We start from the raw sequence: 13,354 nt of genomic DNA, 5'->3' as shown, positions 1-13,354 counted from the left end.
TTCCTTCTGCTTATGTGGTGCTGAGGAATCGAACCCAGAGTGATGCATGCAAGGCAAGCACTCTACCACTGAGCCACCTTCCCAGCCTGCATGCTACTACTTTTTTTTTTTTTTTGTCGGTCATGGGGCTTGAACTCTGGGCCTGAGCGCTGTCCCTCAGCTCTTCAGCTCAAGGCGAGCACTCTACCACTTGAGCTACAACACCACTTCCGGTTTTCTGGTGGTTTATTGGAGATAGGAGTCTCACGGTCTCTCCTGCCCAGGCTGGCTTTGAACCGCGATCCTCAGATCTCAGCCTCCTGAGTAGCTAGGATTACAGGCGTGAGCCACCAGCGCCCGGCTGCATGCTACTACTTGAGCCACAGCTCTTCTTCTGTTTTAATTTTTAAAATAATTGTTAAGTAGTTGTGCAAGTGGGCTCAAAATTCAACATGTGAAATTACGAGTTTTTTCATTTTTCAATTACTCCTCTAGTTGGTGTCTTAGGGCTGATAAAATAGCCCCAGAAGGTCTCACAGTGGTAATCTAGATTTCTTTTCTCCATAAGCAGAAATCTACTGAGCAGTTGCAAGGCAGCATCTAGACCCACTAGATGCTTAAAGAGTGAGCCACATCAATTGGGACTGGCCAAGGCATCTCAGGGCAGTGGGTTTTAAATTCCAACTGAGAGCAAATTGCCTGAAAGGTCTATTAAACCCAGAATCCAGTGTCTGATTCCACAACAGTGGGGTGAGGCATGAGATCTGATTTCTCAAGTTCTCAGAGGAGGCCAATGATGCTGGTCTAGAGATCATACTTTGAGAACCACTGCCCTGACAGAGCTCCTTTCCCCTGCCCTTTCCCCTGACATATGCTTCTATTTTCTTTCTTTCTTTCCTTTCTTTTCTTTCTTTCTTTCTTTCTCCCTCTCTCCCTCTCTTTCTTTTTTTGGTCAGTCGTGGGGTCTGAACTCTGGGCCTGGGTGCTGACCCTCTCAGTTCTTCAGCTCAAGGCTAGCGCTCTATCACTTGAGCCACAGCGCCACTTCTGGCTTTTCTGTTTATGTGGTGCTAAGGAATTGAACCCAGGGCCTCATGCATGCAAGGCAAGCACTCTACCACTGAGCCACCTTCCCAGCCCGACATATGCTTCTAAAATCACCCTTAGTGAGGCACATAGCCAGACAATAAAGGTGGCAAAACCTAGCTGTACATGTCTATCCAGTGGGCTCAAGCAGGAAGGACACCTGATTAGGGTCACATCATCTGGGTTCCAGGGGTCAAAGTATGGGAAAGAGGTTCAAGGGTGGGAAGATGGTACTCTGATTGGGATGTTTTACCTATGATGACATCAGTTGCTGACAAGCTATTCTGTTGTTTTTGTTTTTGTTTTTGTTTTTTTTGGGTCCGGTTGTGGGGCCTGAACTCTGGCCCTGGGCGCTGTCCCTCAGCTCTTCAGCTCAAGGCTAGCGCTCTACCACTTGAGTCACAGCGCCACTTCCGGCTTTTTTCTTTTTGCTTATGTGGTGCTGAGGAATCGAACCCAGGGCCTCAGGCATGCAAGGCAAGCGCTCTACCACTGAGCCATCTTCCCAGCCCCTGACAAGCTATTCTGAAGGTGTAGGGGAGCCCTGGATTTGCATAAAGAAAAAAGTTCTGTTCTAGCCTAGCTGCCATGTTATTAATGACAAACTAGCTCCCACCTTTCTTTGGATCTCAAATAATACACCCCAAGTGAGGCATGGTAAAGTTGAGAGTTGAAGTCTAAGCAAAGAAAGCAGCATTAAATTATTTAAGTACTGTGTCTTCACTTTCCAATCTGCAAAATGTACATTTAACAGTACCAACCTTGCAGGGTTGCTATACGGACTAAATGACATGAGACGGGCAAAGAGCTTCCAACAAATGCTTGACATATAGATGGTATTCAACAGATATGAACTTTGCATCCCTCTGGTTTAAGAGCAGCAGAATGTGCACCTCACTGAAGCAGAGTACCAGTTGCCCTGTTTTTTCCCACCTGCCTAGTGCCTGTGTACTTACCAGCCCCCACAGTGGCGATGGCACTCTCTTGGCCAATGATGTGCTCCTTCAGTCGCTGCTCCAGGGGAAAGCGGCGCCGCTCCTCAGCCTCACGCTTCCGCTGTTTTTCCATGTACTGAAAGGAGAGAAAGCACAGAGCTCAGGAACCCTGGGTCCAATTGGATCCTAGTTTTACTCTATCTTCTAACAACTCAGGGAAAACACAAGTTTGGGACTCTAGAGTACACGAGTGCTGGAAGCTGGTCCAGTTGTTCTTACTCTCTCCACATCTATCTGGTCATCCACAGGGAGAAGAGCCAGACCCTGCCCTGTAGGGAGCTCCAAGTCTGGAAGCAGCAGGTGAGGCACAAAGAGCCAACCACTCTCCTCATTGTTCCACAGCATAAATGCTCAAGTCTAGGGCTGTTCCTTATACTAGGACTACTACTTCAAAAGTTTGCTGAGTATTTGTTGGTCTGTCCTCTGCCTCCATCATAGGCTCACTAAGGACAAGCACCAACCAGCACAGGTCCTGGCACAGTGGCACCATCGGGTAAGTGTTTGTAAAACAATTTAATGACAGAATTGATGGCTAGTTGGGGTGGTGCAGAAGTAGAGAAGATATATGAATATGGAATATTTTAGAGTATGTTCTGGGAAAACAGGAGACATGAAAAAGATGGAAGATTTTCAGTGCTAGACAGGGAGAGCTGACAGTGAAGCATTTATAGAAGCCAGAAGCTGATGGGGGAGGAGGTGAATCTTGGACTAGGAAGGACAGACCAGTTCTTCAGTGTGCTCCTTTCCCTGGAATCCCTGTGACAGACATCTTTCTAGAAAGGGAGCTGTCAAGGTAAGGTCCTGTCACAAAAGTTGTGGTTGCAGATTGCTCTTGTGGGCCGAGTGGATGAAAAATACCTGCGGCTTGGAAAGTGTTTTCCTGTTATGGTAGTGACCTTGACAGAAGTTAAAAAAAATAAATAGCAAACAATCCAATTTTGGCTGTTGCTATCAGTCTGTTACTGAAAGCTCCCATCAGTCCTGGGTTTCATATGGAGCAATAATTCGGCGCCAATCCCAATGGAGTGACGCTTGCAGCTGGAATCCAGAGTGTCACTGTGCAGCTCCCTCAGGCGCCACATATATCACCTAGCTCTGCCAACTCTAGCCATATATCTGCTGTTTCCTCCTCCCTGCCCAGCAGCCTGCTCAGCCCTCCAGCCCACTAGGTTGAAAGGCTCTTATGAGGAGATGTGTACTCTGGCTGGGACAGGGCTGGCTTGTAGTTGGGCCAGCCCAGGTAAAGCTGACTTGCCTGGGTTTACTGGTTTGCTTATTGAAGTACCAGACTATGCTCAGCACCTTATCAACTTTATCATTGTTTATAGACACCTGAATGACTCACCTTCACTCACTTACCTGTTGTACAGAAGGAAAAAAACCTTCTCTCCAGACAAACCTCACCTTGTCCATTTACGAGCTAGCTGTCACTGGAAACTCATCTCATTGTGTGCCAGGCCAGCACTAATACCTTCAGGACCCTTGAGGGGGAATGCCATGGAGATGGCCTGGCACCAGTGGCTCACACCTGTAATCCTAGCTACTTAGGAGGCTGGGATCTGAAGATCAAGCTTCAAAGCCAGCCCAGGCAGAAAAGTCTTTAGTATCTCTATTAAGTTCTCAGGCAAGGGGAAATAGTCTTCGGTTACTATGGAGGTAAGCCTGGGGGAAAGGCTGCATGTACCATGAATGGGTTTTTTTCAGGAGCTTTCTCTGGGCATGGTTCCTAATGGGAAAGGTTCAAACTATAGCCTCAGTCTCTGAGCACATCTTGATTATCTTCAGTCTGAAGGCCTGAATATCTGCACCTAGCCTTTGCAAGTACACTGGCCTTCCTTGATACATACAGGACACTAAGATTAAACCAGAAAAAGGTTACTGTTTAATATTCTTATTCTTTTCTAAGCAGAGTTGTCCAAAAAAGTTTAAATTACTGTTTTTTTAGTTGTTGCTGCAGTGCTAGGGATCAACCCGAAATTCCATGCTAAGCACCAATGAACTACTTTTAAAAGCCCAGTTTAGTGAAAAGCTCGTCAGTGGGAAAAGTTAAAGAAGGAAAATACTTGGTTTGCATACGTTTGGGAAGTAGGGAGAAGGGATCCCTAAATATAAGCTATGGCTGTTTCTAGCCCTTTGAGGAGATGGGATGATGACTAAAGAACTTTGTTCAAGGTTTCTACTATCTGGAGGAAAAGGCAAAGCAGGTAACCCAGACCACAGAAGCAGAGGGCACTGGATGGAGAGGCAGCCAGGAGAACAAGAGTGGGAGTAACCATTTTCTTAATAAAAGCCTTGTACAATTAATTCCAGAAGCTCTCACCTGGAGCCGGCAGCCACCAGCTTCCCATGCTGCATCTTTGCTGGATAATCATAGTCACTGGTTTCCATCAGTCTTGATTTGATATGGCACCCCTCCTGGCTGTGAGTGCATTTACAGGAAAGGGTTGGGAGGCTAAGGCAAAGTGGTGCTAGGCTTGTTCCATTCAGATGTGCGTGGCTAGGCTGAGAAGCTCTGTGGGGGATGGTTTGGGGGAGATGGGGCATGGAAGGCATTCTAACTGATGGGAATCCCTCAGAGGACAGAAAAAACAATGAAGCTGGCAGTAAAAGGGTGGTGAGTAGGCAGAGTAAGACCCTGTCAAGAATGGGGTAGGGGAGTGACCAAGCTGAAGTTGCCTCTCAGAGGGAAGTTAGGCTTCTCACAGGCAGGCAGGGCCCATATTCCCAACTCCCTGATCCATACCTCAACTCACAAATCAGTCAGGACCTCAGCCTGGAACAGGATGACAAAGATGTAAACAAAGGAGCCTGGAGAATGCATGAGACTGGAGGGAACATGAGACTGGGATGAGATGTGCCCAATGGACTTGAAGGTCACTTGAACTAGTACCACAGAGGAAGGCTGCCTACAAAGCACTCATCAGACGTGGTAACAACCAGATCAGCTTTTAGAATCCCTTCTCCTCCTCTTCAAGTCCTTCCTTTTGTTGTTAGAACAGTTTATTTTTTGAGGGGGGAAAGGGGGAGAGGAGGAGGAGAGGCTAATTTTTGAACTCAAGCAGCAGAATCTCTAGCAAGTATGCGGCCATTTGAGCTACAACATGAGCCCCTTTTGTTTTTTATTTTTCAGATATGCTTTTGCCTTGGTCAGCCTTGGGTTTTGAGCCTCATGTTTCCCAAGCAGCTGGGAGTAAGATGTGAACCACCATGTCCAACTTGTTGTTTGAGATAGAGCTGTGTTTTTTCCATGGAAAAACACTTTTGCATGATCATGTTTTACTTTTGCAAACAGCTAGATTAACTCAGAGACAAGACTGATGACAGATGGTTGAGAGGAGCAAGGAGTGGCAACAGTGAGGCAATGAGTTCACGTGCTTTTCACTGTTTAACAGGCATATTATACTGATTTATCCCATAACTACTGATACTAATTTAAACTTTGATCTGTTGGCTAGAATGGTGTCTGCTGGATTTCACCACTACTATTTCCGCTTTTCAATTAGCAAGTACTTTGTAGGGAAGAGACTTTTACACTATCTTGTTACTTCTCAAACTGGCACTCACTACATTCAGCATCCAGTGATGGATCTTTCCTGACCAGTGTTCTGATGAAGCCCTATGAAGTTGACAGTGTCACCATCCTTGCTGTAGAGATGAGATAAACTTACCAAACTGTACCAGTAACAAGAAACACCAGGCCACACAAGCAACTTTCTGGGGATAAAAGAAAGCCTATTCCCACCTTCACTGAAGCAATATATTCAGGGGGATGAGACAAAACACAAAATCTGTTTTTTGACAGTACTGAGGTTTGAACTCAGGGCTCTACATTTATTAGGCAAGTGCTCTGTGGCTTGAATCATGCCTTCTGTCCTAAAATATAAAATTCTCATCCCTGTTTCTAGTACAGGACTACATAATTTTACTGAAAATAAACACTAGAGGATGTTGTCAGAAAAGCATAACCTGAGTTGATATACCCAAATAGAGGGACATTATACAAAATGACCCGCTTTTTCAAATGCTGAGGCCACAAGACACGTCTGGGGGACTGGTCCAGATAAAGGAACAGAAGCATAAGCCTGGAGTAATACTTGGCTCTGAGATTTTCTTCTGTTGTAAGAATTACTGGGAAAGTTGGAAAGATCAGGATAATGCCTATAGATAATTTATTATCAAGGTTACTGCCATGTTTCTGGTGATGGTACTGTAGTTATCAAACTGTCTGTGGATGCAGCTGAGTGGCAGAGCACAAGCCATGAGGACCCTGGCGTCTTTTTCCATCACTGCCCTTCTCCCCAAGTCCTAATTCATATTACTTACACTTTTTAAATAATAAAGTGTGAGAAAATGCGAAGTTTATAGGAACTTGCCAGATAATTTCTGAAATTACACAAAAATGAAAGGTAAAAACAAAGATATTGCTTCCCCTTGGGGAAAAGGCAGTGGCTAAGAGCATTGTTATGTATGGCAAAAAAATCCGTACATTTCTGGTTTGTGTGCCTTATATAACTACATTTCAACAAGCAGGTTTTGATTTTTTTTTTTAAGCTCCAATAAGGCACTCAGCAGTGTGTTGCCCATCACGATAAGCCACATGGACAGGCAGAGTCAGGCAAGAAGGCACCTACACCGGCTGTACAGGAGGGCGCACAGGGAGAGGATGTCCAGGAGGAAGAACCTCTCTCCTCCTTTCCTCCAAGCCTTCACTCAGCTCAGCACTGTGGGGAGCACCCAGGCACTGAGCCAGGAGTATGGGCCCAAGGGAGCACCACATCCCCAGCTACCCTGAAGCAAATGAAAAAATATAGATAGAGAAAATGTGCTTGTGAGGCTGTCACTGGGATATGCAAATAAAATATATAGGATAGGCTTATCTGCCTAATATTCCTGCCAATTCATTCTCTGGGTGTGATTAAAATGAGCAATAAATTCCTCCGGAGTCTCAGTGGAGTGAGCATCGAAAGAGGCGATGCGGGCTGGCACGCGAGCGTCCCCCTCAGCTGAATATTCATCATGGGATAGCTCCCCATATTTTTGTTTTATCTGCTATCATGTGCTCAGAAATATATTTCTACCTCTCTTTCGTCTCTTAGTTAGGGCACAAAAATGGACTAGGCATTAAGAATTAAACTCTTCACGCATTGAAATCATTCAAAGTGAGACCCAGGCAACTCCTCTACAAAGCTGGTTCTGCTGATTCTTCCAGAAGGCGGGTGAATCCTGCAACCTTGAAGGCCCATCAGCTTTTTTTTTGGATCCGGTCGTGGGGCCTGAACTCTGGGCCTGGGCACTGTCCCTCAGCTCTTCAGCTCAAGGCTAGCGCTCTACCACTTGAGCCACAGCGCCACTTCCGGCTTTTTTCTTTTTGCTTATGTGGTGCTGAGGAATCAAACCCAGGGCCTCATGCATGCAAGGCAAGCGCTCTACCACTGAGCCACCTTCCCAGCCCCGGCCCATCAGCTTTGAATGGAGCCCTCCTAAGGCACCAGCCAGTCCGCAGGTATCAGAGCTCAGAAAGCCCATCCCACCCCTAGTTGATAGCAAGCTTGGGGCAGTAGCTAGGCCTCTTTCCTATCTGGATCTTTTCAGAGAGGCTAAGGGGTGTTAGGCTCAGGGAATACTGAGAGCACCCATGAACCTACAGTGAAGGATGACTTTCGTAGACTGCTTGACAAGCAAGGATATAACATTGCATGGAATGTGGCTGGAGAGTCTATATACTCCCAAGCCCTGTCAATGTCTTGAGGATAGGTGGATATGGACATCTATTAGACACACGCATAACAATTGATTTATTATGAGTCACCTGCTTTCTTGCTGCTTCAATATTCCTATCTGTAAGACAAGTATTAAGAGGTACTTCATGGACTGAAAAATGTCTTAGAGCACATGGCACAGTACCTAGTGGTACAAAATTAGTAGTACTTAGTATTATAAATAAAAACATTAATAGTCGTATGTCTAGGTACTTAGGACTAGAATTTTTTTAATTGAGTGGGTTAAATAGTGCTTTTACTTGAGAGTGGGTTAAGTTGACATCTCTTCCAGGAAGCCTTCCTTGCTAAGTTATACCCCTGATCACAAGTGGCATCCTAATAAACGTGCCCATCTTGCCATCAGATTGTGAGCTCCTGGAATATTTTACTCATCTGTTTTCTTTCCACCTGGCACACAGACCTCATTATTTAATTCTGTGTTTAAACTGTATTATTTAATTTTCTACATCTTACTTTTCTCTATTTCTAAATCTTGATGGATTACATATGATGCTAATATTCAAACTTTCTACTACGAACAGAATTTGACTAGAGAATTAATTGAAAGTCAGGGTGGAGGAGGGGCTGAGCAGGGTAGTAAGGGGAGCACAGGGTTGTAAGGCAAGCCAGATCAGAGCAGAAGGAACTAATGCGTAGACACAGTCAAGAGAGGAAGGCCTGAGGCTGGAGCCTTAGGGCCCTCCAAGCCTGAGTCATGGTTACAGACGCATGAACTAACCTTCAAGAGGGGCAGCTGCTTTGTAGTAAGTGGCAGAAGGAGAGAGAATCCAGATGTAAAACAATGTTCTCCCTACAAGAATCAGCCTCCAAGACGTTTGTGCAGCTTGGTGGGGAACCACCACCATCAACAATACAGACAGAAAGTATGGGAGAAGTGGATGCTATCGGATGCTAGAAAGACCCAGGGAGAGCTGAGGGTGGTAAATGGGGGCAGAGCAATGAAGTGGAGATAAGATGCTCAGGGGACACTGGGTGGAATATTAATTTGATAGAGAGCCCCTCCCTGCAGTTGCCCTACAAGAATAAGCCTGACCTTGTTCCAGCTTTGCAGGTGGATGTACCTGTCCCCTTACCCAGAGCCATTACTGAACCTACGTGAGACTCTCCTCTCTTTGTCAGATGCCTTGTTGCCTTCAGCTTTTTCTCATGGCACAGTTCCTTTTGCTTCCCTACTGCCCTCCTCAGATTCTAAGAGGTCTAGTCTACCTAGAGCAGGCTGTTGCTCTCAGTGCTCCAGAAGGGTCAGGCTATACAGGAGAGAACCTTGTTCACTCTTTACATAAGCCTTAGTAACCCCTTCACCTGCACTGGCCCTATGTTGCACCATCTGACAAACTATGGGAATTCTGAACTAAGTCCAGCATGAGTCAGTAGCAGTCCCTGAGGCAGTTTGAAACTTCTAGGGATTTCTTCCTGGTACACCAGACCCTGGGCAACATTTAGGGCTGCTCTTCGGAAGACAGTCTGAACAAAGGGAAGGAAGCACTTGACTCTTGGAACTTAGTAGCTCCTTCTGGCACCTCCCCCTACTCCCTTGTAGAAAGGCTGTGAAAAACTAGTGAACCTTTCTAACTCCATTTATTGCAACAAATAATGGCAGCAAATTACGTGGTCATGGCCCTTGTGGTTGAGGGGATCATGGGATTGGTTCTAGCCACTGAGCTGTGCCCAGGTTGCTCATGGTTACAAGCCTAGTTACTCAGGAGGCTGAGATATGAGGGTCAAGGTTCAAAATCCAACCCCAGCAAACAAATCCAAGTGACATATCTCCAATTAAACCAGCACAATGCTGGAAGTGGAGGTGTGGCTCAAGTGGTAGAGCATCTGCTGTGAGTGAAGATGTTGAGTGAGAAATAAGCCCCAACACCAAAAAAAAAAAAAAAAAAAAAAAAAAAAAGTCAGCTTCGAGACTGAGTGTTTGACTGTAGATTTAAAGCCCTTTGGAACATTCCTTTCCCTCTGGCAAACACCAGCAACATTCTAGGGATGAAGTTGGCACTGCCAGTTAAGATCCTAAGTGCTTACGAGCGGAGCCGCGGAGCCAACCCTTTGACCCTAACAGCAATCACATACTGAACTGAACCATTTAGTTCAATGTTACTTTACAGAGTTTCAATGAGGACAATGGTTCATAAGTTCATAAAAGCTGAGATCAGAACTCTACCTGCATCTGTCTTAGTCCAGTGAGCCAAGTATTCTAGTTCAAGTTAGAGAAAATATTTGCCACTAGGTGGGATCTGCCATGCTGAATCCTCTCAAGGTACATCAGCCAATTTGTGAACAAGAGACTCCAGGGGAGTAAGACTGAGGGTCAGAAGCCAGGCCCAGTTCTGCTATCAAACCTACTTCATGACCTTGTGGTCAAGCCATAGTTTTAATGTTAACTCAGTCTGGGGCCGAAGTATAAGCCATATCATACCCCAAATTCCAGCTTTCTCAGCATTAAAACAAGTCAGTTTATTTGGATTTCAAAGACTTAAAACTCATGCCCACTATGGGGGGTCCTCTTAGAAGAAAAGGGTCCTGTCTAGACAGCTCATTTTCCTTCTGATTATTTGTTTGTGCTTTTCCTAAGACTTCGCATCACTAGACCTGATGACTTCTCAGGTGCCTGCCAGGTCTATGATTTGTGATTCTAGTTCTTGAATTATGCTCATTAGTTCTGAGTAACAGCTCTGTGTTGGGGAGAAGTAGAATTGCTTTCAGGAAATTCAGAAGTCTAGTAGCAAAGATCAAATTAAGATGGATATATTTTTGGCTCAGATGCTATACCAGGCTCTAGAGTATGTGTGGAGGGGAAGGTAAAGGACTGGTTCTGAAAGACTGATGATGGGAAAGGGTGCTTGATGAAGCTGCAGGTACATGAGGCTTGGGGAATACCTGTACTCAAGATTTCATGTGGCTAATTTCCCTTCTCTGAAAAGAACTTGGAGGTCATAACCTCAAAACTGAATTTGAGGTTAATTCTTTTTTTTTTTTGGGTCCGGTCGTGGGGCCTGAACTCTGGGCCTGGGCACTGTCCCTCAGCTCTTCAGCTCAAAGCTAGCACTCTACCACTTGAGCCACAGTGCCACTTCTAGTTTTCTTCTTTTTGCTTATGTGGTGCTGAGGAATCGAACCCAGGGCCTCGAGCATGCAAGGCAAGCGCTCTATCAGTGAGCCACCTTCCCAGCCCAAAATAAACTTTCTTTTTTAACTGCATTTTTTGACTTTTCGTTTTTGGTACTGGGGAATCGAACCCAGGACGTTGCACTTGCTAGGTAAGTGCTTTGCCACTGAGCTACGTGCCAGCCCTGAGGTTAATTCTTGGAAGCAGTAAGTGCAAGCTGAGCAAGCACTAGGCTTTGAGTTCAAACCCTGGTACCAGAAAAAAATTTTTTTTTAAAGTAAAATGACTGATTCTTTCCACCTTTCTCTAAGACTTACCTTGGACTCAGAAGTCTTCAGAAGCTTCATCACCTCCCCTTCTCGGGCATAATCCATAGGAGTATGTCCCATTTCATTCCTCTGCACTGGGTTAGCTCCTGGCAGGAGAAGAAAGGCAAATGCTCAAGTGGTTCTATGAAGGATTTTAGCTTGAGGAGTAGCCATATAAACTTAGGATATGGCAGAATGGCAGGAAAAATGTGTTAAACTACTCTCAAAGGAGGATTCTCAGCCCTCTGTGACAGAGGACAGGATAATGGGGACTTCTACACGTGCACACATACTTCTCATGCAGAGACATGTTACACACATATAGACAGACATGTTGCAATACTCAAATGTTCACAACTGAACATGCCAACAAGAAAGCCAAACATATATCAAACACAAATTCATGTGTATATCCAACACATCTGCATACAGATGATTACTCATTGATTAAGCCATATACAAGGGTTCCTTTATAGATACCAAAGATTATCCCAAATTGCAGGGAAAAGGCCTTTGCTTTTCTGCCCTTTGGTGCTGTCTTTCCTTTCATGTTTTCTGTCTAGGAGTATTTCTTGCTATTGGAGGTCAGATGAGCCCTTGAGAAGGGGGTGTGAATCATAACAATCTGGCTCTACTGGTGTGCTTATGTGAGCAGAAACATGCTCTAACCTTTAGTTCCTATGACTACAGCACAGAGAACTTTGAGTATAAGGAAAAGAAGAGGTTAAAACAATTCTTTTGGCAAAGTAGCAGAATACAAAATTAACATACAAAAATCAGTTGTTTTGTAGAGTACCAGTGGCTCATGCCTGTAATCCCTGCTACTCAGGAGGATCTGAGGATCATGATCCCAAGACAGCCCAGGCAATAAAGTCCCTGAGACTCTATCTGTAATTAATCACGAAAGTGGAACTGGAAGTAGAACTATAGCTCAAGTAGAAGAACCCTAACCTTGAGAAAAAAAGCTCAGAACTTTGCCCAGGCCCTGAGCTCAAGCCCTAGGGCCAGATAAAACTAACAGCAGTGGGCTGGGAAGATGGCTCAGTGGTAGAGCGCTTGCCTTGCATGCCTGAGGCCCTGGGTTTGATTCCTCAGCACCACATAAGCAAAAAGAAAAAAGCCGGAAGTGGCGCTGTGGCTCAAGTGGTAGAGCGCTAGCCTTGAGCTGAAGAGCTGAGGGACAGAACCCAGGCCCAGAGTTCAGCCCCATGACCGGACCGAAAAAAAAAAAAAACTAACAGCAGTTTTTCTATGTACCAAAAGTAAGCAGGCTGAGAAATCAAGAATGCAATCCAGTCACAAAAGAATCAAAAACAAAAAACAAATACCCCAGGAATAAACTTAGGAGGTAAAAAATGTCTACAATAAAAACTATAAAATACTGGAAAAAGAAACTGAAGATGGTTCCAGAAGATGGAAAGATTTCCCATGTTCACACAGAAACAGTATTATGAAAATGGCAGTATTACAGAAAGCTACCTACAGATTTAAAGCAATCCCCACCAAATTCCAATTCTTTGCAAAAACAGAAAAATCAATCCTAAAATTCACACAGAAGACTTGAGACAGCAAAAGCCATCCTGAGGAAAAATGAGCAATGCTGGAGGAATCACAGAACTAGACTTCAAATTATACAACAGAGTCACAGTAGCAAAAACATTATGGTAGTAGCACACACACACACCGCGCGCACGCGCACACGCGCACACACACACACGCACACACGCACACACACACACACACACACACACACACGTGCGCGCCCAAAAAAATCTTCTTACTAAAAGCCTCTCTTTTTAAAAAATAAAACAAAACAAAACCCTGTGAACTTAATAAACTCCTATGGTATGAGAGGAGGGGAAAGAGGTACAGAGTAGGAAGTATAATTCAAAAGGTTTTCATATATGATCCTATTTTATTTTTTTATTTATTTTTATTTTTATTTTTTGGGCCCGGTCGTGGGGCCTGAACTCTGGGCCTGAGTGCTGTCCCTCAGCTCTTCAGCTCAAGGCTAACGCTCTACCACTTGAGCCACAGCGCCACTTCCAGCTTTTTTCTTTTTGCTTATGTGGTGCTGAGGAATCGAACCCAGGGCCT

General features: G+C 44.9%; 1 protein-coding gene across 3 annotated transcripts in view; it reads right to left on the bottom strand.

Annotated features, from left to right (window-relative positions):
- Nucleotides 1-13,354, bottom strand: part of Clpb (ClpB family mitochondrial disaggregase) — a 130,997-nt gene that overhangs the window by 21,698 nt on the left and 95,945 nt on the right. For all 3 annotated transcript variants that reach the window (XM_070035088.1, XM_070035089.1, XM_070035090.1), the window contains 2 exons: nt 11,267-11,364; nt 2,022-2,136 (listed from right to left, as the gene is read on the bottom strand). In XM_070035088.1, coding sequence (XP_069891189.1) covers nt 2,022-2,136; nt 11,267-11,364 — 213 coding nt within the window. The remainder of the gene's footprint in view (nt 1-2,021; nt 2,137-11,266; nt 11,365-13,354) is intronic.

The sequence above is a fragment of the Dipodomys merriami genome, unplaced genomic scaffold (genome assembly GCF_024711535.1).
Source record: "Dipodomys merriami isolate MVZ:Mamm:240054 unplaced genomic scaffold, mDipMer1.0.p SCAF_25, whole genome shotgun sequence".
In the NCBI taxonomy this organism is placed as follows: Eukaryota; Metazoa; Chordata; class Mammalia; order Rodentia; family Heteromyidae; genus Dipodomys; species Dipodomys merriami.
This window is presented reverse-complemented; position numbering and strand designations above follow the sequence as displayed.